This window comes from Vicia villosa, linkage group LG3 (genome assembly GCF_029867415.1).
Source record: "Vicia villosa cultivar HV-30 ecotype Madison, WI linkage group LG3, Vvil1.0, whole genome shotgun sequence".
In the NCBI taxonomy this organism is placed as follows: domain Eukaryota; kingdom Viridiplantae; phylum Streptophyta; class Magnoliopsida; order Fabales; family Fabaceae; genus Vicia; species Vicia villosa.
The window spans coordinates 57,273,677-57,294,271 of NC_081182.1; the positions used below are offsets into that span (position 1 = coordinate 57,273,677).

General features: G+C 35.4%; 2 protein-coding genes across 2 annotated transcripts; one reads left to right on the forward strand and one right to left on the reverse strand.

The window, feature by feature from the left end:
• The first annotated feature begins 12,026 nt into the window (after nt 1-12,026).
• On the forward strand, nt 12,027-13,982 carry LOC131661548 (amino acid transporter AVT1H-like). Its single transcript, XM_058931127.1, has 3 exons — nt 12,027-12,312; nt 12,407-13,020; nt 13,112-13,982. Exons 1-3 carry the CDS (start codon nt 12,063-12,065, stop codon nt 13,649-13,651), a joined length of 1,404 nt encoding a protein of 467 aa, XP_058787110.1. The 5' UTR covers nt 12,027-12,062; the 3' UTR covers nt 13,652-13,982.
• Nucleotides 13,983-14,033: 51 nt separating this feature from the next.
• On the reverse strand, nt 14,034-16,817 carry LOC131661549 (15-cis-zeta-carotene isomerase, chloroplastic-like). Its single transcript, XM_058931128.1, has 3 exons — nt 16,113-16,817; nt 15,810-16,019; nt 14,034-14,745 (listed from the first exon to the last, which is right to left on the reverse strand). The coding sequence occupies exons 1-3, from the start codon at nt 16,653-16,655 to the stop codon at nt 14,410-14,412; spliced, it is 1,089 nt and encodes a 362-aa protein (XP_058787111.1). The 5' UTR covers nt 16,656-16,817; the 3' UTR covers nt 14,034-14,409.
• Between the last annotated feature and the right edge of the window lie 3,778 nt (nt 16,818-20,595).

Sequence of the window (20,595 nt, forward strand, 5' to 3'; positions counted from 1 at the left end):
TTGATAGTTGTAGCATTGAGCCTTGATCTTATAAAACTTTTCCTTTTCACCTCTAAAGTTTCCTTGGCCATCATTTTTGTTGCAGCTGCTCTCACCCTTTTGAAAAATTGAATTCTTTGAATTTTTAGACTCTTTCACACCGAAATTTGAAAATTCCCTTTACTCTTCATGGGCCATTTTCCTTTCGACTTCTCATTCTTCTCATTGAACCGAACTTGCAAAGCGATCTCCGTCTTTTCCTTGTCGTTATTTCTCTCCTCCACCTTTGCTCAAGAGAGCTTTGAAGCCCATCCTTTCTCAATGTTGCAAGATCCTTCGATTCCTAAATAGCCCCCATAACATTGTCAAATATTGCTATCAAAGAACATAAGATTTTTTACACAATATTGTGTTCAATAACCATTTCTCCACACGCCTTGATTTGGTTCACCAATCGAGTAATTCGCATCACGTAGTTGTTGATTGTCTCCTTTTTCTCCATTTGAATCAATTCAAATTGACACTTGTGAGTTTGTAACCTCGCCACCTTTACTTTATCAGCTCCAGCATATAACTTTTCCATAATTTCAGAAGCTTGCTTCGGCGATTTGCAATCATCAACCTTTTTGAAGTTGTCACTATCTATACATTGATTGATCAAGAACAATGTCTTGAAGTCTTTCTTCTTCTCTTCCTTATGTGTTTCTTATTGTGCATCCATCGCACCTTTGACAAGGGGATTCACCCCGTTCTTGATCACTTCAACAACATCTTGGTAGCCTAACAACACCTTCATTTGCTTGCACCATTTGTCGTAGCTCTTCGCATCAATGATTGGTAGGTTTGTAGGGTCATTGGAGACAGAATTTATATTGCACACTAGGTGTTTAAAACTAGGCTCTTGATGCCAAATGTTAGAATATTTAATCACAAGATTAATAAACAATTGATGGTTTGAGTGTGTGGAGTGAGAGAGTGAGAGAGGGGAGAGTTAGAAAGAGATAATTAAGGGTGAGAATATTGATTTTTGCATTAGCAATGATGAGGATGCCTCCAAAACATTCATACAAACATTACAAAGTGATTTAGATACAAAACATACAATCCAAAAACCAAACAAAGCTAAAAACCGGGTCTTTAAAACTCACTTAAATAACATGATATAAAAGTAACTTTAACCTTTTTATTTTTAATTTAATAAAATAATATTTTTCTTCTTTTGATTTTTGTACTCTAATTTTTATAAGAAAGGGACTTCAATAATCCAGAACTCGTATTAAGAATCATCACATAGGTCAAATATAGTTTAGTTAAACCTCAGTTTTCTTATGCAATAAAATAAAGTTAAGGCCAGTCCATCCTGAGCTTATAATGAACTTAATTACGGCAAAGTCACGTACTATACCACTAGTTTCCGCGATCACTCATTCATTTGGAATTTCTCAAGGACTCAAAACTTTACTTGAAATGGAAATATGAGTTCAACACGTCTCTAATAATTAACGATATCTTTAGTAACTTGGCCACTTTAATAACGTGGCCTTATCCTTTTCAATAATAATTATAACGCGTTTCCGTTTGCATTTTCTAGAGAAAATAGTCCTCATGAAAATGACATTTTTACCTCAGAAGAATCTCATTAATTTTAATTGACTTTATCTCATAGAAAGAGTCAATATGTAGAAGAATTCTTAAAACGGTTGGAGATCATGTTCTGTTTCACATCAAGTGGGAAAAACGTACTCCTATCAACTAGACATGTTATTACCATTGCTGCCAAAACATTCGATTCATTTTACTACTATCATACTTGTTCATATCTAGTTTTGTGAAAAATACTTGGAAACACCAAAAACGTCCATGGAATTACTAGTGTATACATGGTGTTTGGTATACAAAAAAGTAATTAAAAAAAATATAGCAATATTCTACTTATATTTTTGAAACCAGAATATTTCTAAACTTTAGTGGCAGGTTAACATACATTCAAGAAATGCACTTCTTGTTAAATCAAGAGAATTGTCTAAAAGAATTCTCCATTAGTTGATTATTGTTAATACAAAAGTGGCTTTTGGAAAGAAAAATATGTTGAAAATATTTTATTAAATATTTACTTAACTATTATATTTTAACATTATTATGTAGAAGAATGTGTTAAAATCTTTGAGTGATGAAGACAAAAAAAAAATCTTTGAGATTGTCAGAAGTCAAAAAAATAGTCTGGTCCAGATAATTTGCAGGTAACATATTTGGTGATTCAGTTCGTAGAATCGTTCATTAATTTTAAAATATTTATATTAATTTAAAATACTCTAAATTAATATAAAAGATATCATAAAATAGTTATAATATTTTAAATTAATATAAAATATATTATAAAATATTTTTAATATTTTTAATATAAAAGATGTTATAAAATATTTATAATATTCTTAATTAATATAAAAGCTATTATAAGATGTTTATAATATTTTTATATTTTCACAATTCATGAATTATGTTTTGGGTTCATTAAAAATCTGTTAGATTTCATCGTTATAAATTTGTATCTGTATCATTTTTTCTTCACATTCTTCGTTACTTTATCAACTAAAGATATGGATAATGATTAGAAATCTGGTAAGTTTAAAGAGACATGGATTGAAATTTTTTGGAGTTCTTGGAATTTGAAATTTTTTTGGAGTTATCTAAAGGAATTGAGAAACACTTCTAAACACCTTGAACTCGTGTAATTCATATATTGAGAGTTAAGGGGATTGAAAACAGATGGGTAGAAATAAGGTTTGATTTGTGGGAACTCCAAAGGCTTTTTTCTTGTAACTCATTAGTAATCTCTTGTAACAATTTTTGGAAGTATGGTGAATCTGAGCGTTGTTGTCTCCCCATAGAAGATGGTTTGATCTAATTGGGTAAACAAGTTATTGTGTTCTTGTCTTCTATTTTATTCTAACTTGTAATGGTCTTACTTTTACTTTTGGTAGGTTATTATTTTTCTTTAGGCCATTTATTTTAATTGTCATTGTTCGTTGTCCTTACACATTAAATTGCTTGGTGTGTTTGAACTCTAAATAATTCTTCTTATTTGCTTTGATTTATTATATCTGTTTTTCACAACTAGTGGCGTCCAGCGTGGGGCAAAATGGTATTATTTACAACTGAGCACGATTGGTAAATGGGATATCGAGAAATTTTCCGAAGACAATGATTTTGATTTGTGGAAAGTGAAGATGTGAGCAATCTTAACTTAAGAGAAGTGTATTGAAGCATTGGTGGGTGAGAAAACGATGTTCGCATACCTTACACAAGCAGAGAAGATCGAGATGGTGGATAAGGTTAGGAGTGTCATTATCTAGTGCCTTGGGGATAAAGTTCTAAGAGAATTTTCCAGGGAGAAGACTACAACTTCGATGTGGGTCAAACTTGAATCATTGTATATGACCAAGTCTTTGGCCCACGTGTATCTGAAGCAACATATCTACTCATTATGAATGGTGGAAAACCAATCCATTATGGAGTAGTTGACAAAATTTCTCAACATTATTAATGATCTTGAGAATATTGAAATGAAGATTGAAGAAGAGGACAATGATCTAATTTTGTTGAGCTCATTACCAATATCGTTTGAGCACTTTATGATACCTTTTGTAGTGATATATATGTAAAGACTCCCCAAGGGTATGGAAATTGTAGCCACTAGCAAAGGGTGGTGCCCTTCTACCGCCTACAATTGGGATAACCTCGTCTTTAATGCTCCATACTCTCCCCGTAGTGGGAAACATGGAAAAAGACATACCTCGATCAGTAAGAATTCGGAGTCAACGGACTAAACTGCGTCTTCCTAGGAAGTAGGGATTCAATGGTCAACTACTATGCAAAAGTGAGGGGTTATCACTCTCGAGACAACCTAAATCTAGGTCATGAGTCTCTATAAACAGCTCATCCCTAGCATGAGGAAAATCAACTCGTAACATGCACAAAAAACCTAAGAATACAGAGATTCTAACCTCACGTGAGCTTGCTCTTCCTATAGTCAAAAACACCACAAGACGGTGTTTCTCACCACTGTTAACAAACCCTAAACCACCAGAAATTACTAAGCATCAAGCCACCCATACCAGCATAGGGGTGTCACGCATTTTGTACTTTTGACAAATACAATGGCGTCCAGCGTGGATCCCCGGTAAAACTAACCTGGGCCACACCTTCTTTCATTACTACTATTTCATTGCCTTCTATTCAAAATGGCCAAGAAATATTCAAACTTCATGGTTAACACCATATCCATAGGTTTCACCGACGGAGGAAGTTTCAGCTCCTCTCGGAGAAAATATGTCAAGAAGGTTCTAATTGCAAACATAATATCCCTATAACTCTCTAAAGCCAAGCAGAGAGGACCACAAGCTATCATCACTTTCTTTAGTAGTGACATCGTCTGGGTTCTCCTTCATGACAATGAACACATGGTCATCAGTATACAACACGTCAACTAGAATATCAAGCGAGTCTTGTTATACTTGGGAAGCTGAGAAGACGTCATATTCTAGGACACCTTCCTAAAACCCCAACTCGATATCGGCAGCATTAAGGCATTTTGAGGTTCTCTAGTAGGTTTGTCAGGAGAACACGTGAAGTAAGAGGTCACATAACCCTTGAGATAACCTATAGCGTGGGACATGATTCTGAGGCGATTGAAGTAAACTACCTCATGGTGTACGCTTTATCGTCCTATAACATCATCCTTGGTAGGATAGCCATCAACTTGTCAGGGGAGATCATATCCACCCAATACCCTATGCTAAAATAATGGCTGCCCAAAAGGAGAGTCGAGATGGTTCAGGGAGACCAGTAAAACGCCCAAGAATGTTACTATAATAGCTTGGCGATAGGGAGGGAGGATCTCATCTATGAGGCTTCCCTATTTCCCAAAGCATAAGATCCATACACTACTAGTTGGGATCCCAGACTCTCACACCCATAAAAAATTTAAAGGAGGTTTAAATAAGCCCTTCAGCTCAACAAGTGACAAAGATAGGCACCTCAATTTTTGAAGAAGAAGAAAAAGAATAACACTAAATTGTGGACCAACTCATTAGAACATCGAGTTGTTCGCCTGGGCCTCATCTGACATGTCAGGGATAAATACAAGGGTGGTGTGTCATCGCCTAACCATAAAACCCTTTGTGAGACCAGTAACATAAAGAAAGCAGAAAGTTAACGAGTAAAATATAACCGCCATCGACAAGGAGGTAAACAAGCTATCAAGTTCCAATTTCATAATAGAAATAAAATACCCAACCTGGTGAGCCAATGTGGTGATGGTGAAGAAAACATCGAACAAGTGGCACATGTGTGTGGATCTCACATGCCTCAATGCATCTTGTCCTAAAGATCTTTATCCCTTGTCAAATATTGATCGCCATATTGGAGAAGGAAATGCTAGGAGGTGTTCTCAATAATAAATACTTTCCTCGTGTCATCACCTATCCTCACTCGTCCAAAATAAGGGTCGCCTTTTCTTCTTTATCTTTCACTCATAGATCAGGTGATGGGTTTAGTACTTGTCCAAGAGACACATTAGGCATAATGGCCTGTGAATTTCATAAGCAAATTGTTCAAAGGCGCAAAGGCACATTATTAGAAGACCGAGAAGCTAGTTATGATCGTCGTCGTTACAGCAAGGAAGCTTGGCCCTATTTTCAAGGCCATAAAGTGCTCGTGGAGACCAACTACACTATTTAACAGGTCCTTAAGAAGCCATACATGGTAGGAAGGATGGTATCTTGGAAGAGGAACTCTTAGAGTATGACATCTAATATCTAAAGGATGACGAAATCCCTAAAGATGAAGGGGATGCAAAAAAGGTCCAGAAGCAAGCTGCAAAGTATACTCTCCTAGCGCAAAAATTTATTAGATGGGACATGCGTTCCCAATGCTATAGTGTCTAGGGGAGCACGAAACCGCCCAATTCCTTCTATATTTTCACCAAGGGGCATGCGGTAACCATATTAGCGGAAAACCTCTCGCCCACAAACTATTTAGGATAAGTTACTATTGTCCCACCTTGTTAAAAGACAATGTCACTACTACAAAACGCGCAAACAACAACGCCCAAGTCTCCACAGTTCTTCCAAACACCATGGTGGCATCTCAACTCTCAAGCGCTAACACTTTTTTTATTTTTAAATTAAAAATTGTTAGGATATAATAATAGTTCTTGTGCTCACTGTGGTGATAAAATCAAGCTTCCATGCGTTCGAACCTCAGCGTCTTAAAATTTTTATTCCTTTAACGTTAAGACGCATATTTTCTTTTTTATTTAGTTTTAAATAAATAAATTAAAGGGATATCACTATGGTTATTGTGTATAACCGTTGTGACACACACACACACACGCATATAAGCGAATAAACTCTCGCTTCTTGACAGTATCTCCGTATCCTTGACGGAAAAATCCTATCACCCACTTTTTTTTATTCTTCTTTGTCATTAGTTTTCCTATTCTACAAATAACTGTCAATTTTGTTCTTCATGCATGAAGTTATTCTTCTTTTTCCTTATTCTCTCATTTTCGTGTATGTTGTTGTTATATTTCACATGATTTTCATAAGATTTTTTCTCTTCTTCATCATTATTATAGCTTTGTTGTTGTTATATGTTATTGTTGATAAATGTAGATAAATGTTTGTTGACATAATTTTTTCAGATTCGTCTTCACCACCTTAACAAAGCGCGTGCGTGGCTACCGTACATATGGTTTGTGTAGCTATGAAAAAATATAAGAAGTATGAAGTTATTGTGGAAACTTCATCCACCTTATATTTCTTTTTCATAGCTTTACATACTAGATGAACTTCATAATTTGTTCCATTCCCACGGTCATTTTGAATAAAAGGTGCGTTCTTGAAATGATTTAACATACCTTGTTATGTTGTATGCGTTCTTGAAACAATTTAATATATCTTGTGATGTATGTTATTAGATTATTATATGCTATGTAGATTGTTTGTTTCATTAACCTTTCACTGAAAATACATTCATTTAAATTAACATAGAAACTTATAATTTGAAAAGTAAGTTGTATTTGAAAATCAACTTTTATAAATTAATGTTTTCCAAATTGAATGTGTCTCATCATTTATTTCACGCTCTTTAGCATTTAGAATATGATTCAATGACCTGATTCCTTCACTACATTGATATCTTCTCTTATAGTTTAATTTGAATAAAATCTAATTATTGGTTGGGTCTACCTCATTGTCCTTGCTTATCATCGTGATTGTTATGATTCACAATGATAAGCGATGACAATGAGGTAGACCTAGCCAATAAATTGATCTTGTTCAAATTAAACTATAATCAAAGGATTCGATGCAATGAAGGAATCATACCATTGAACCACATTTTATGTGTTAAAGAGCAGGAAATGAATGATGAGAGGCATGCAATTCAGAAAATAGTGGTTTGTTTAAGTTGGTTTTCAAGAATAGTTTAATTTTCATATTATATACTTCTTCATCAATTTGAATGGTTGTATTTCTTTAATGAGGTGTATGGAAAAATAAGCAATCTACGTAGTATATAATAAACTATAGGAACTTACCACAACAGTTATCTAATGTAACAGTGATGAATTGTAATTTATATTCCAAAATGTCACTACTGAGAATTGAACCTAGGACCTTTAGGTCTATTACAACAGTTGGATTAACTAACCGTTGTGATATGACACACGCTTTCTAGATTACAACAACGGTCTTAAGACTGTGATTGTAAGTAATGCATATACGACAATAGACTACATAACAACTCCTGGACCCGCGTGATTATATGTATTTTCCAACCGTTGTTAAATGCCTTAACGTAGTAGTGTGTGGCATTTGTCAAGAAATGTGACAAGTTTCATATACACTACAACCTTCATCACGCCCCGCTGAGCTCCTTTATCCATGACATCGCCTTGACCTTTTTATCAGTGGGGTGGATATTTTGGTCCATTTCCTCTAGAGTCGGGACAACCAATTTTTTTTAATGTAGGGGTCAACTACTTCACGAAGTGGAGAGAGCCGGTGGTCGTCGTCGAGCTTATAATAGAAAGAGTTTCTCGTATTTAATAGTATAAAATCATGTGCGAATTTGGGCTGTCAAACGTCATCATCTCTGACAATGGAACAAAATTCTCCAGCACCATAGTCACTGACTTTTGCTGCGAATTGGGTGTATAAACAAAGTTAATCTTTTTCATCTATTCTCGGGCCAATGGACAAGCAGAGTCAACGAACGAGGTAATCCTAAAATGGAAAAAAATAAGTTGGATGATGCCAAAGGGTTGTGGGTTGAATTAATCCATAAAATATTATGGTCTTACCATACGAATCCCCATTCAACTACTAAGGAAACTCCCTTCACAATGGTATACATGGAGAATTCTATGCTCGACATTCCCTTATAGAGGAGTTCTCATTTCAACAAGGAAGTAAATGATATCAGACTAAAATACATTGCGGACTTGGTCGATGAAGTAAGAGATATCACTCACATTCGAGAGTTCTCTACCATACAAAGAGTGACAAGAAGATACAACTCTAAAGTAATTCCAAGAGAAATGCATGAGGGGAACTTGATGATGAGACAAGTGGTTATGCCTACACAATAGAAAAATCACAACCCAATTTGGAAGAACCATATCACATATTTTAGAATTTGCCACGTGAAGCCTATAAGCTACAAGAATTAGATGGGTGACTCATCCCTAGGACTTGGAACTACATCCGCATAAAATATTATTATAGTTAAGTCATTTATGAATTTTCAAAAGGGGCATATCACTCATCTATGTAAGAATTTTTTAATATTTATGATCCAGGAGAATGTCTTAATTTTGCTATTATGTATCTTCGACTTAAATCAGTTGGACTTCTACAGGATGATCCTTGCCGCCTATTAAGGTAATACCAATAAGATAGACTTTCATGGGAAAATCATTGCTGCCTCTTAACGCAATAAGAACACGTTAGACTCCCATCAAATAGGCTCATTTAAATACATCGCTTGAGGGACTTAGAATATCCTCGAGCAAGGTTCAGCCTAAGGTCTTGCCTAAAGAATATGACCAAATTTTGGTCCGAAAGACTTAACTTAAAATTATTTTTTGAGGGTCTTGACCGAAGTCTTTCCCAAGATACTTAACTCCGGGGGGACTTAGCATCAGATTAGACAGGATGAATACATTATCTCTTCTAAAAGGCTTAGAGCCCTATCAATCAGGCTCATCTGAACGCCCTAAACCACCAAAAACTACTATGGCCTCTATCTATCCCTACAACATATGGGTGCCATGTATTTTGTACTTTTTTTTACTAGTACACTATGCTTTATGGTAAGAGGGGTATTTTTATTACTTTGGATGAAGTTCACACGGGTGTGAGATTCAAAGAATATTTAAAGGTGAAATATTTGAAGATTGATGATAGTGTTGAAGGCTTAAGTGTCTCAAGAGGAGGAAATGGGCGTAAAGGAATGTCCAAATCAAAGTGGTTTGACAATTCTAAGGTAAAAAAATTTTACTTGTCAGAAACCTAGTCACTTCACGAGGGATTCTCTCGAGAGGAGGGGCAATGATGATTATGTTCAGATTGTAGTTGTCTTAGATGAGGATAGTTATTAGAGTGTTGGTGAATTAGTAGTTTCGAATTTGGAGATTGAAGAGGGTTGGGTTATGGACTCAGGTTGCATGTATCACACGTGTCAAAGAAAATAATACTTTGAGACATTGAAGCTAAAGCAAGGGGGATTAATTCTCCTTGGTGACAATATAAGGCTTGCAAGATTTATGGTATTGGTTTGGTGAGACTTAAATTTTTCAATGATCCTGCGTTTTTTCTTCATAATGTGAGGTATATTTCAGAACTCAAGCGAAATTTGTTATCCATAAGCATGTTTGATGATCTAAGATATTGCACTAGAGTTGAACATGGAGTGGTAAAGATTTCACATAGTGAAGTGATCATAGATAAAGGGTATAAAATATGTGTCTTATATATTTTAGAAGGTTCTAATATTGTTCATTTATCATCAACTAGTGAAGATTTTCATGACAATAACAAACTACGAATTTTGAGGTCAATGTATGGTGGATGTCGGGACCGTTTTAGATCACTTTAATGAGTTTTACAAAAGACCAACGGTAAATACGCATTTGATCGTTTATTTGTCATTGAATTTTTAGGGTAAAGTTTGTGCCAAAACAACTTACTTGGTCAACAGGTGTTCATTTATAATAATAAACTTCCAAACACATAAGATGGTTAGTTGTTTCCATTAAAGTTAGTCCACTAAGGCAACTATAAGAAGGTTATATTTCCTTAGAACCTTAAGATGCTCTTACTTTAGGAGTACACTAATAAGAGTCAACTGATTTTTAAAAATCGTCAAATAGTACTCATCTTGTAAGATTTGTCATGAATATAAAGTTATAAAATTGTGTTATAAAAGAGGAACTATAAATCAAAATTTTAAAACTCTAAATTTCACACTTACGATCGTCATTAATTTGATCGTCTAAAGTCTAAACCCTAAATGATAAGATCTATCATAGTCAATAACATCGGAAGAGATTTGTCCTAATCACAATTAGTTAGAATAAAGAGTGAATATTGTTTTTTGACAAGATTAGAGAGTGCCTTATGATATTTTTTAGAATAATAATATCATTATTCATTAATACTAAGTAGCTAGATCTAGAATAAATAGTACTACTAGCACATGCACTTATTATTTAGTTGGATTAACCTTTTCCTTTAACAATTAGTTGGATATACGTCATGTTCCGTTTTCAACTAAATCGTATCTTTCCTTCTTTTTTTTTTAATGAAATCCTTATTATGGTATCTTTGTACACCGTTAGCGAAATGAAATTCCCTTCTACCTAAATAAAATGAATTTCCTTCTCAAACACTACGAAATGGAATATTTAGCCCAACAAGAGAATAGAAGAAGGAATATCAATCGTTTCTAAAAAAAAAAATCAAATCTCAATGGATACAATCAATAAGAGCATAATGAAATTGGAATGTAAATTTCGTGTCATTTAATTTGTGTTCAAATTAAGACATCAGAGTTTATGTAAATTCCCTGTCATTCAATTTGCGATCAGAATTTTGTGTGAGTTTATAAAAAAATTTCATCAAATGCCATAGCCTTAAAATAAAATATCACAAATGTCACAGTTTAAAAATAAATTTTTAGAATATCACACTTCCACAAAATAAGATAAGATGGTGTAAGGGGTTCACATTTTCTGTAATTCAGTAGACTTCCGTCAAATGAGATGGCCTAAGTCTACTGAGATGAGATGCAAAAAAATGTGGCCCCTCTTACACATCTCATTTGACGGATGTCTACCAAATTGTAAAAAGTGTAAGGGGATTTGACGGATGTCTACCAAATTGTAAAAAGTGTGGGCCCCTTACGCCATTTCATTTGGCGGAAGACTTCAGAAATGTGACATTTTGAAAAATTTATTTTCAATCTGTGACATTTGTGATATTTTGTTTCAAGGCTGTGGCATTTGAAGAAAAAATCCGAGTTTATAATGGTTATTTCAAACTTAAGAAAACACACTTCTCTTATGATGTCATGGAGAGAGACTTTTGGTAATAGAAAAGTTGAAAAATATGTTAAGAATGTGATTCCAAATACTTGGCAACAGAATGAAAGTAACACATCCAAGTTCTGATTCTATCAACTTCCTTACTTTTTAGGTTACAAAATACTAGAGGGAGAACATATCGTCATATATTCACACTTCATATTGTTTTATGCAGAGTGCATTCGATACGATATGACACCGCACTTACCAATAATGTGATATCTTCATTTATTCATTCTCACTACTGTTATTATATTTTCTTGCAAGATTAAATTAAAGTTAGCGTCACGTTTTTGAATTGGATTTGATTCTTTATCAACAAAAGGATATGGCCAAGGCCAAATAAACATATTTATCCAACTATAAATATTCACGTTGCATGCCATTTGGTTAGCAGCTTCTATTAACAGACCTTAGTAAGTTACTTCAGTGTAAGATGCTGAAATCCTTGAGGAAAGTCTTATCCCTTCGATCGAACTACTGTATGAAACAAAGGAGTGAACATGGTGAAAACTCAGTAGCTTTGCCTGTGCAGTTGCCAAACTGCAACGATTGTGACCACATCGTTGTCGAGGATAGAGAGAACAGTACTACTGCAGAAGACGCTCATGTCGACTCTAAGCATGACGCTAATGCTGATAGTTCTTTTGTTCATGCTGTTATCAACATGGTGGGAATGCTCATAGGTAAATTTTGCTTATTGTTTCTATATTTGTTATTTCTTGTGTTGCAAGAAACTGAAAATATGTTGAAGGCATGATATACACTGTATAATTTCAGGTTTGGGGCAATTATCAACCCCTTATGCTGTTGAAAAAGGAGGTTGGGCATCTGCATTATTGCTTATAGGACTTGGGGTAATATGTGCTTATACATCTCACATACTTGGAAAATGTCTTGAAAAGAATCCAAAGTTAACAAGTTATGTGGATATTGGGAATCAAGCATTTGGAACAAAAGGAAGATACCTAGTTGCAACATTCATCTACATGGAAATCTTCATGGCACTTGTATCCTACACCATCTCATTACATGATAACTTGATCACAGTGTTTATAGGGACTCATCTGAAGATGAAATTTGCCACGTTAACAACGTCGCAAATCCTAACCTTGGTGGCAATCTTGATTGCTTTGCCTAGTTTGTGGATCAGAGATATGTCGTCTATATCTTTCCTTTCAACCGGTGGAATTGTTATGTCTCTTCTCATTTTCGTGTGTGTAGCCGCCACTGCGATTTTCGGAGGAGGTGAAGGTAGTAATAATCATAGTATACCTATCTTCAAGCTACATAATATTCCATCAATATCTGGCCTTTATGTCTTTGGTTTAGGAGGACATATTGTGTTCCCTGATTTGTATAAATCCATGAAAGACCCCTCCAAGTTCACCAAGGTATATATTATATTAGTCTTTTTTAATTTATCTTTTTCGATAAAACTATAAGTTACTTGCCAAATAAACATCATTGGTTTGTGAAATTCAGGTTTCAATTGTGAGCTTCACTATTGTTACATCAGTTTACACTTCAATGGGATTCATGGGTGCAAAAATGTATGGAAATGATGTTCAGTCACAGATAACTCTCAGCATGCCACCAAATCAAATTATAACAAAGATTGCTCTATGGGCAACAGTGTTGACACCAATGACTAAATATGCACTTGAATTTGCACCCTTTGCAATTCATCTTGAACACACACTTCCAAATTCTTTGAATGCCAGGACAAAATTGGTAATAAGGGGTTGTGTGGCTTCATTTTTGCTATTGATCATACTAGCCCTTGCTCTATCAGTGCCATATTTTGAACATGTACTTAGCCTCACTGGTTCACTAGTTAGTGTAGCCATTTGTTTGGTTTTTCCATGTGTTTTCTATTTGAAGATCTTTTGGGGTAACATTACAAGGTTTCTCTTAGTCCTTAATATTTTTTTAGTCATATTTGGGTTTCTTCTTGGTGGGATGGGTACCATTTCCTCCACAAAGTTAATACTTCAAAAACTTATATCACATCATTCAACTTGAGGAATTTTTTGATGAATCAGCATTCACCTAAAATCTTGTATTGCAAGATTGGTCAGTATCTTGCAAGATTGGTCAGTATCTCTATGGCTGTGATTCCAATAAGAATAGCAACTTTGGGTGCTCGATGATGTAATGTATTATTTCTATATATCTGTATCTACTTTTAAATAGATAAGTTTTAGCTACTTGTTTTGGTGATGTGTAGTTTTTTTTGTTAAGAGAACATTCTCAAATTCTAAAAAACTATGGATTTTGACATCATGTGAAAACAAATTGGGAAGTCTTTTTTATATGATTCTTCTGAACGATATAGAATCTTATGCAAGGATTTCATTTTTACAGCTAAGTGAATCTTATGCTTTTATGGGTGATTCTAACACGGACCACAGCTTCATATGATCTAAGGCAGTGTAACTCATTCATGACAAATGTAACAGTTAAACTAAACATTTTTAAGTTACAAATCATCTATAAATTTTAGTTACAAGTTAGCTATGAAATGTCATTGTGCACCATATATAATACATGGTTTATGGTATACAGAGTGACGCCGTGTTTCTTGGTCATCAAATTAAGAGACCGGGTTTACAGAAGTGCACAATCTGTCAGTTTTTCTGTTTATCTCTTCCTATCACTCATATTTTCTTTTCTCTGATTTTTCATCCTTGTCTATTGAAGCACATTACAGCACATGGCATTAGAGTTTCCCTCCTAAACATTAGATTTTACATGAAAAGGACATAGTGTTTTGTTTCCACCTACCAATGGAGGTTGTAGCTAGCAGTCTGCATAAGGGGATGTGCAAAGTAAGCTCCTAGTGTTACTGCAGTAATTGCTAAGTATGGCAATCGAATAAACTCCTTGTAGAAATCTTTGGGTAATCTTTGACGGCCATCAAGGATTGCTGCAAATGGGACAATACTTGTTCGGCGCTTAACTTTCTCAAAATCTTCTCCGAATCTTATAGCCAATCGTCTGTCTCCATTCCAAGCACCAAATAGATGATGTGAAATTAAACCAATTGAAGCTGCAACAGCCACTGAATTTCCAATCCAAACCGTATGAGCAAGACACCAGATTACCTGCCCAACCAACTGAAGAACAAAACAGATCCTTCACTCAGCAATCGAGACAGGGCGAAATAAATGGGTCTAAATAGAAAAGGTGTAAATCATATCTATTTATACAAGTATTTGAGGATGTTTTAAGAGGATATAATGCTACTCTTAATGTATGGTATTAGTAATGTTCAAACCATGTTAGTTTTCATCTAGAAAATCAAGAGTCTTGTTATGAAAAATTCCAACCATATTAGTTTTCATCTAGAAAAGCAAGAGTCTCGTTGAGAAAAATTCGAGACTTGAATTAAAAGCAGATATTATTGGCCCAAGCTATGAAAACCATGGTTTTAAGCCGTCCGCAATTGCAATTGCGGCCACAATATTGTTGATGTGGTAGTCTCGGCATCAGACCGCAATTGTGGTGTGAATTAAAATTATGCATCCGGCTGAATTAGGAATTGCTTCAGACAACTTAGTCCATGTTTATTCAAGTATTTACATCAAAACTTAAAATTTCATAATCCCAAAGCTCGATTTACTTATATTGTCAAGAAAAATCTTAACATTAAGTGTTTTGCAACAGTGTATTCAAACCAAGGTTTTAAATTGCACACCGCAGCCGCAACTGCGGTCGCAATATTGTGGATGCGGTAGCCTCCGTAACTGAATCTGATCGCAATTGCGGTGTGATTTAAGATCATGCGTCCGGCCACACTAGAAACCACATCAGGCAATTTCACCCCTATTTTTTCAAGTATTTTCATAATATCTTAAATTTTCATAAGCCAAAAACTTAATTTACTTAAAGATGTAATGAAAAATCTTAAAATTAAGTGTTTTTAAACATCGTATTTCAAACATCTCTTAATCAAAATTCACGCCACAACAATGCGCATCACAGCAGCCGCAATGACCGCAATCACAACACTCGCAACTACAACTGCATCTGCGTTCGCAATTTAAAACCATGATTCAAACACCTCCCAATTAAAATTCACGTCGCAACGGCCCAGTCACAATTTAAAATAATGATGAAAACCATAAAAATCAATTGGATCCTCGAACTCACTTGTATATAGTGTTAATAAGACTAATACCTGTGGATGCCTAGTTATTCTTATGATGCCAGTTTCCCATAGATGTACTTTAGGTTTGTCAACTGCTGCAACCTCTAAGAGATTAAAGGTTGAAGGATATAAGAAAAAGAAAGATATGAAATTTGAAAGCCACAGAAATGAATGAATCCCAGGAATACTCTGGAGCTGCCAGAGTTGAACTCCATCATATCTATGATTAATAAAATACACCTGCATCATGATTCCATTGACGGAAAATGAAGTTAGTTTCGAATCAACTTTTGTTCTTCCATTATCAAATCAAAATAAAGCAAAAAAACTTACAACAGTAGTGACAGCCAAAGGTAGTGATATCCCGGCAAAAATAACACGAAAAGCTCTTTCTCCGATGAGTTTCTCGCCGGCGTCGCGGAGGCTAGCCATGCCGCTGTGGAAAACAGCGAATATGAGAAATAGGATCAACATTACCACCTCGTGAGAATCGGAAAGACTTGAAACAGCATCGACGAAAGCTTTGCTGAGGCCAGTTGAATTATCGATCCAAGCTACGTTTAGAACGAAGAGAACAACTCCTAAAACTGCGGTGAAATAAATCCAGGAGGATATTTTCTGTTTGGTTAAATCGAATACCGCGGAATCCTCGCCGACGAGGGTTGAGTTTTCTTGGTCCTTTGTTAGAGAGCGAGCGAGGGAGGTGAAGTTGAAGGTGTGATGCAAAGAGAGTGGTTTTGTGTTCCAACATGGGGGATTGGAGGAGGAATGTGAAAGGAGTTTTGGTTTGGAGAATGGAAGGGAAGAAGAGGGACGGAAAAGGGATGGGTGATGTGTGGAAGAGAAAGAGGTGGATAGCATAATAGAAGTGGCCATGCTTAGGTAGAATTAGGGGTTTGAGGTAGTTTAAGTTGTTCGTCACAACTATATTTCTCTCTTAATTTTACTATCTTTTCTTTTTTATTAAATGAGATGGAGTAATGAGAGGGAACAAGAACAAAACAGAGGAGATTATCCCTAACCTTTTATTAGATAATAATAACATACTTTTAAGTGTGGATACTTGGTGCAAAATATATTAAGTATGGAATTTTTTGGAACCAGAGATAGGAGAGAGTTCTTCTCTAATTTGGAAAAGTATATTGGCGGCATGTGAATGGTGATTTAGTTGAAGTTACACACTAGTGATAATAACTAACTTGGGTCTTGGATAGTAAGTTATTCAGTTACTAAAGTTTCTTATCTAGTTAGATGGTTGTTATCTCTTTCTTCAATAGCTATATAAGAACTACTAACTCATGTAGTAGATATGATATCATCTACATATATTTGAACTAAAAGAATATGCTTTGCTTTACGTCTAATAAATAAAGTGGTGTCGAATTTATCAAGATTTAATCCTAGTTTGATTAAAAATCCACTTAATTGTTTATACCAATCTCTATGAGCTTGTTTGAGACCCTATATAGCTCTTTTCAGTTTAAAAACATGGTTAGGATTATCGTGATCTTCAAAACTTAGAAAGTTGTGAGACATACACCTCTTTGTGTATACGACCGTTAAGTAAAACCTATTTAACATCAATTTGATAAAACTTAAAATCCAGGCAACAAGCAAATGTCAAAAGGAGTCTAATAACTTCTAGAAGAGCTACAGGAGCATAAGTCTCCACGTAGTTTATTCCTTCCACTTGACTATATCCATTTTCCACTAACCTTGCTTTATTTATAATAATTACATCATTTTCATCCATTTTGTTCCTAATTACCCATCTAATGTCAATGGCGGTTTTATCAACTATACGTGGAATTAAGTCCCAAACGTCATTACATTTAAATTAGATTAGTTCTTATTGCATAGCAAGTAAGCATCCTTCGTCAAGTACGACATCAAATATCGATTTAGGTTCACTTTGAGAAATGAAAGCAGAGTATGTTAGAAATATGGTATGATAATCCTGGATATCTTCAAGAATCGTGTTCGATCACTTTCCGAACAAAGTATTTCGACCCTATTCTTGTCTGGGTTCACGAAATCTTTGCGGGGATAATTCTTGAAGAACAATCTGTTTCTGACAATAGAGAACATATCAGAATGTAGAGAGGAAGTATGTAATTTCGTGTCGCAAAATCGAGACCAAAAGACTCCTTATATAGGAGACCAATAACAGAAAACGAACAGACACACCTTTTCGGAAAACAGTTATGTCGGTTGGAAAGGGTGCAACTATTCAAACGAATTGTTATGTCGGTTGGGAAAGGGTGCAACCATTCAAACGAATTTTTCGAACGGGGCGCTGCCCCGCACCCCGCCTGCTGACCTGGCAGCGGGACCCCAGCCAGGGGCGCTGCCCCTTGGACCCCGACGGGGCGCTTTCCCGCACCCCGCCAGGGGCTACGCCCCTTGGAACCCCGTTTCTATTATTCATATTCAATTACACGTTTGGCTCGACGAGCGTGCACTCCGCACTACCCTAACTCGTTTCAAACTTAACGCATAATTGCATTGGCCTATAGTAAATCACATTACTACCAAAATACATTGATGATACTAAAATCACCAACAAACTCCCCCCATTTTAGTATAATCCTTGATTTACTTACAGGTATAACGATCAAACAAATGCATAGAAGAAAATGTCTTACGATTGAATTTTCATCTTAGTACAAATACACATTCCAAATATTCGAAAATCGGGGTGTCATAATGATTGAACCCGTCAATCCATTTGAATAACTAAAGATATAGTACACATATGTTTCTTACAATACTCTACTATTCATACTTGACACTTTACAAGCCATGTGTCCTTATCCATTAATAAGCATATAGGAAGCCAAGTCCAAGCTTCTTGAAGCGGCAAAACTTCATGCTCACATAGGTAATCCTTTTAATCTTGTACCTGCATTAGCAATTTTTCAAAAGAACCATTAAGAAGATATACTTCAACCTAGCCATCACTTGCAGGTATGAGCACATACCTTGGGAAGATAAACACAATTGCTCCAATCTTCAATTATGATCTTTCCACATTGAATTCTGCTTCTAACGTTGTATTAGAAGGGAATTGGGTATACCATAGTTAATAGATTTAAATGGACTTTAATCCCATCCCAATTACCGACTTCTTCACTAAGTCTCTAGCTAACCCCTTCGTCAAGTGGTCAGCTAAGTTTTGTTGCGACCGAACAAACTCAATAGATATCACCCCATTCATGATTAATTCCCTAATCATACTATGTCTAATACCCAAATGTCTAGACTTTCCATTGTATATTTGACTATATGCTTTAGCCAGTATGGCACTACTATCACAACAGATAGAAATTGGTGATATCGGTTTAGGCCATATCGGAATCTCATATACCAAGTTCCTTAGCCATTCTGCTTCTTTACCAGCAGCAGCTAATGCTACAAACTCAGATTCCATTGTGGAACTAGTTATACATGTTTGCTTCTTGGAAGCCCATGAGATGGCACCTCCCCCAAGCAAGAACACCCATCCACTTGTAGATGATGAATCTTCAACATTATTTATCCAACTAGCATCCGAATAACCCTCTAACACCGAAGGAAATCCCATATATGACAATCCATAATTCATAGTACCCTTTAAGTACTTGAATACCCTAGTTATCGCATGTCAATGATGTCTACTAGGATTACTAGTAAATCTGCTCAACTTTCCAACCGCATAAGCAATATCCGGTCTAGTGCTAATCATAGCATACATCAAAGAGCCTATAGCTCTTGAGTATTCGAGTTGATCCACAGGTTTACCTGTATTTGGCATAAGCTTTTCTCCTGGATCCATGGGAGTACTTACTGGAGAACAATTTTCATAATTGAACTTATTGAGTATTTTCTCAATGTAGTGAGATTGCGTAATTACAATCCCCTTATTCAACCGTTTAATCTTAATACCAAGAATAACGTCCGCTTCTCCCATATCGTTCATGGAGAACTTTGATGACAAGAAATTCTTTGTTTTATCAACTTGATTTTGGTCGGTGCCAAAAATTAACATGTCATCAACATATAGACAAATGAAAACTCCTTTACCGGATGTATCAAATTTGCTATATACACATTTGTCTGCTTGTTTTAGAATGAAACCATTAGACAAAACAACCTCATCAAACTTTTGATGCCACTGCTTCGGAGCTTGTTTCAGCCCATACAACGACTTAACTAGCTTACACACTTTATGCTCATTACCAGGCATTACAAATCCTTCAGGTTGCTTCATATACACTTCTTCTTCTAAATCACCATTCAAAAATGCTGTTTTGACATCCATTTGATGAATCACTAGATTATGAATAGCCGCCAAGGCAATCAACAATCTAATAGTAGTGATACGGGCAACTGGAGCATAGGTATCGAAATAATCAATCCCTTCTTTTTGTCTGAAGCCTTGGATAACTAATCTAGCTTTAAACTTGTCAATTGTACCATCGACTTTCATCTTCTTTTTGAAGATCCATTTGCAACCCAATGGTTTGCAGCCTGGTGGTAAATCAGATAATACCCAAGTATTATTTTCCATGATAGAACTAATCTCTTCATCAATGGCTTCTTTCCAAAAAATAGAATCTCGAGATTTCACAGCTTCATCATACGTTCTTGGATCCTCCTCTATACTATAGCAATAATAGTATTAAGTTTCAATCTGATCCTTTGATCCCTCAAATAAATATAGTTGAAAATCATATCCATAAGATCTAGATTTTCTAGCCCTTTTGCTCCTACGAGGTTCAAGTGTCTCACTTGGCACATCATATGAATGATCATCCCTTAGAGATTCGTCTGAATT

Coding starts and splice junctions, on each gene's coding strand:
- LOC131661549 (XM_058931128.1), bottom strand. CDS start 16,655: ATGGCCACTTCTATTATGCTATCCACCTCTTTCTCTTCCACACATCAC. Junction 16,020..16,112: donor CTTTGGCTGTCACTACTGTT/GTAAGTTTTTTT, acceptor ATCATGATGCAG/GTGTATTTTATTAATCATAG. Junction 14,746..15,809: donor GAATAACTAGGCATCCACAG/GTATTAGTCTTA, acceptor TTTGTTCTTCAG/TTGGTTGGGCAGGTAATCTG.
- LOC131661548 (XM_058931127.1), top strand. CDS start 12,063: ATGCTGAAATCCTTGAGGAAAGTCTTATCCCTTCGATCGAACTACTGT. Junction 12,313..12,406: donor CATGGTGGGAATGCTCATAG/GTAAATTTTGCT, acceptor GTATAATTTCAG/GTTTGGGGCAATTATCAACC. Junction 13,021..13,111: donor ACCCCTCCAAGTTCACCAAG/GTATATATTATA, acceptor TGTGAAATTCAG/GTTTCAATTGTGAGCTTCAC.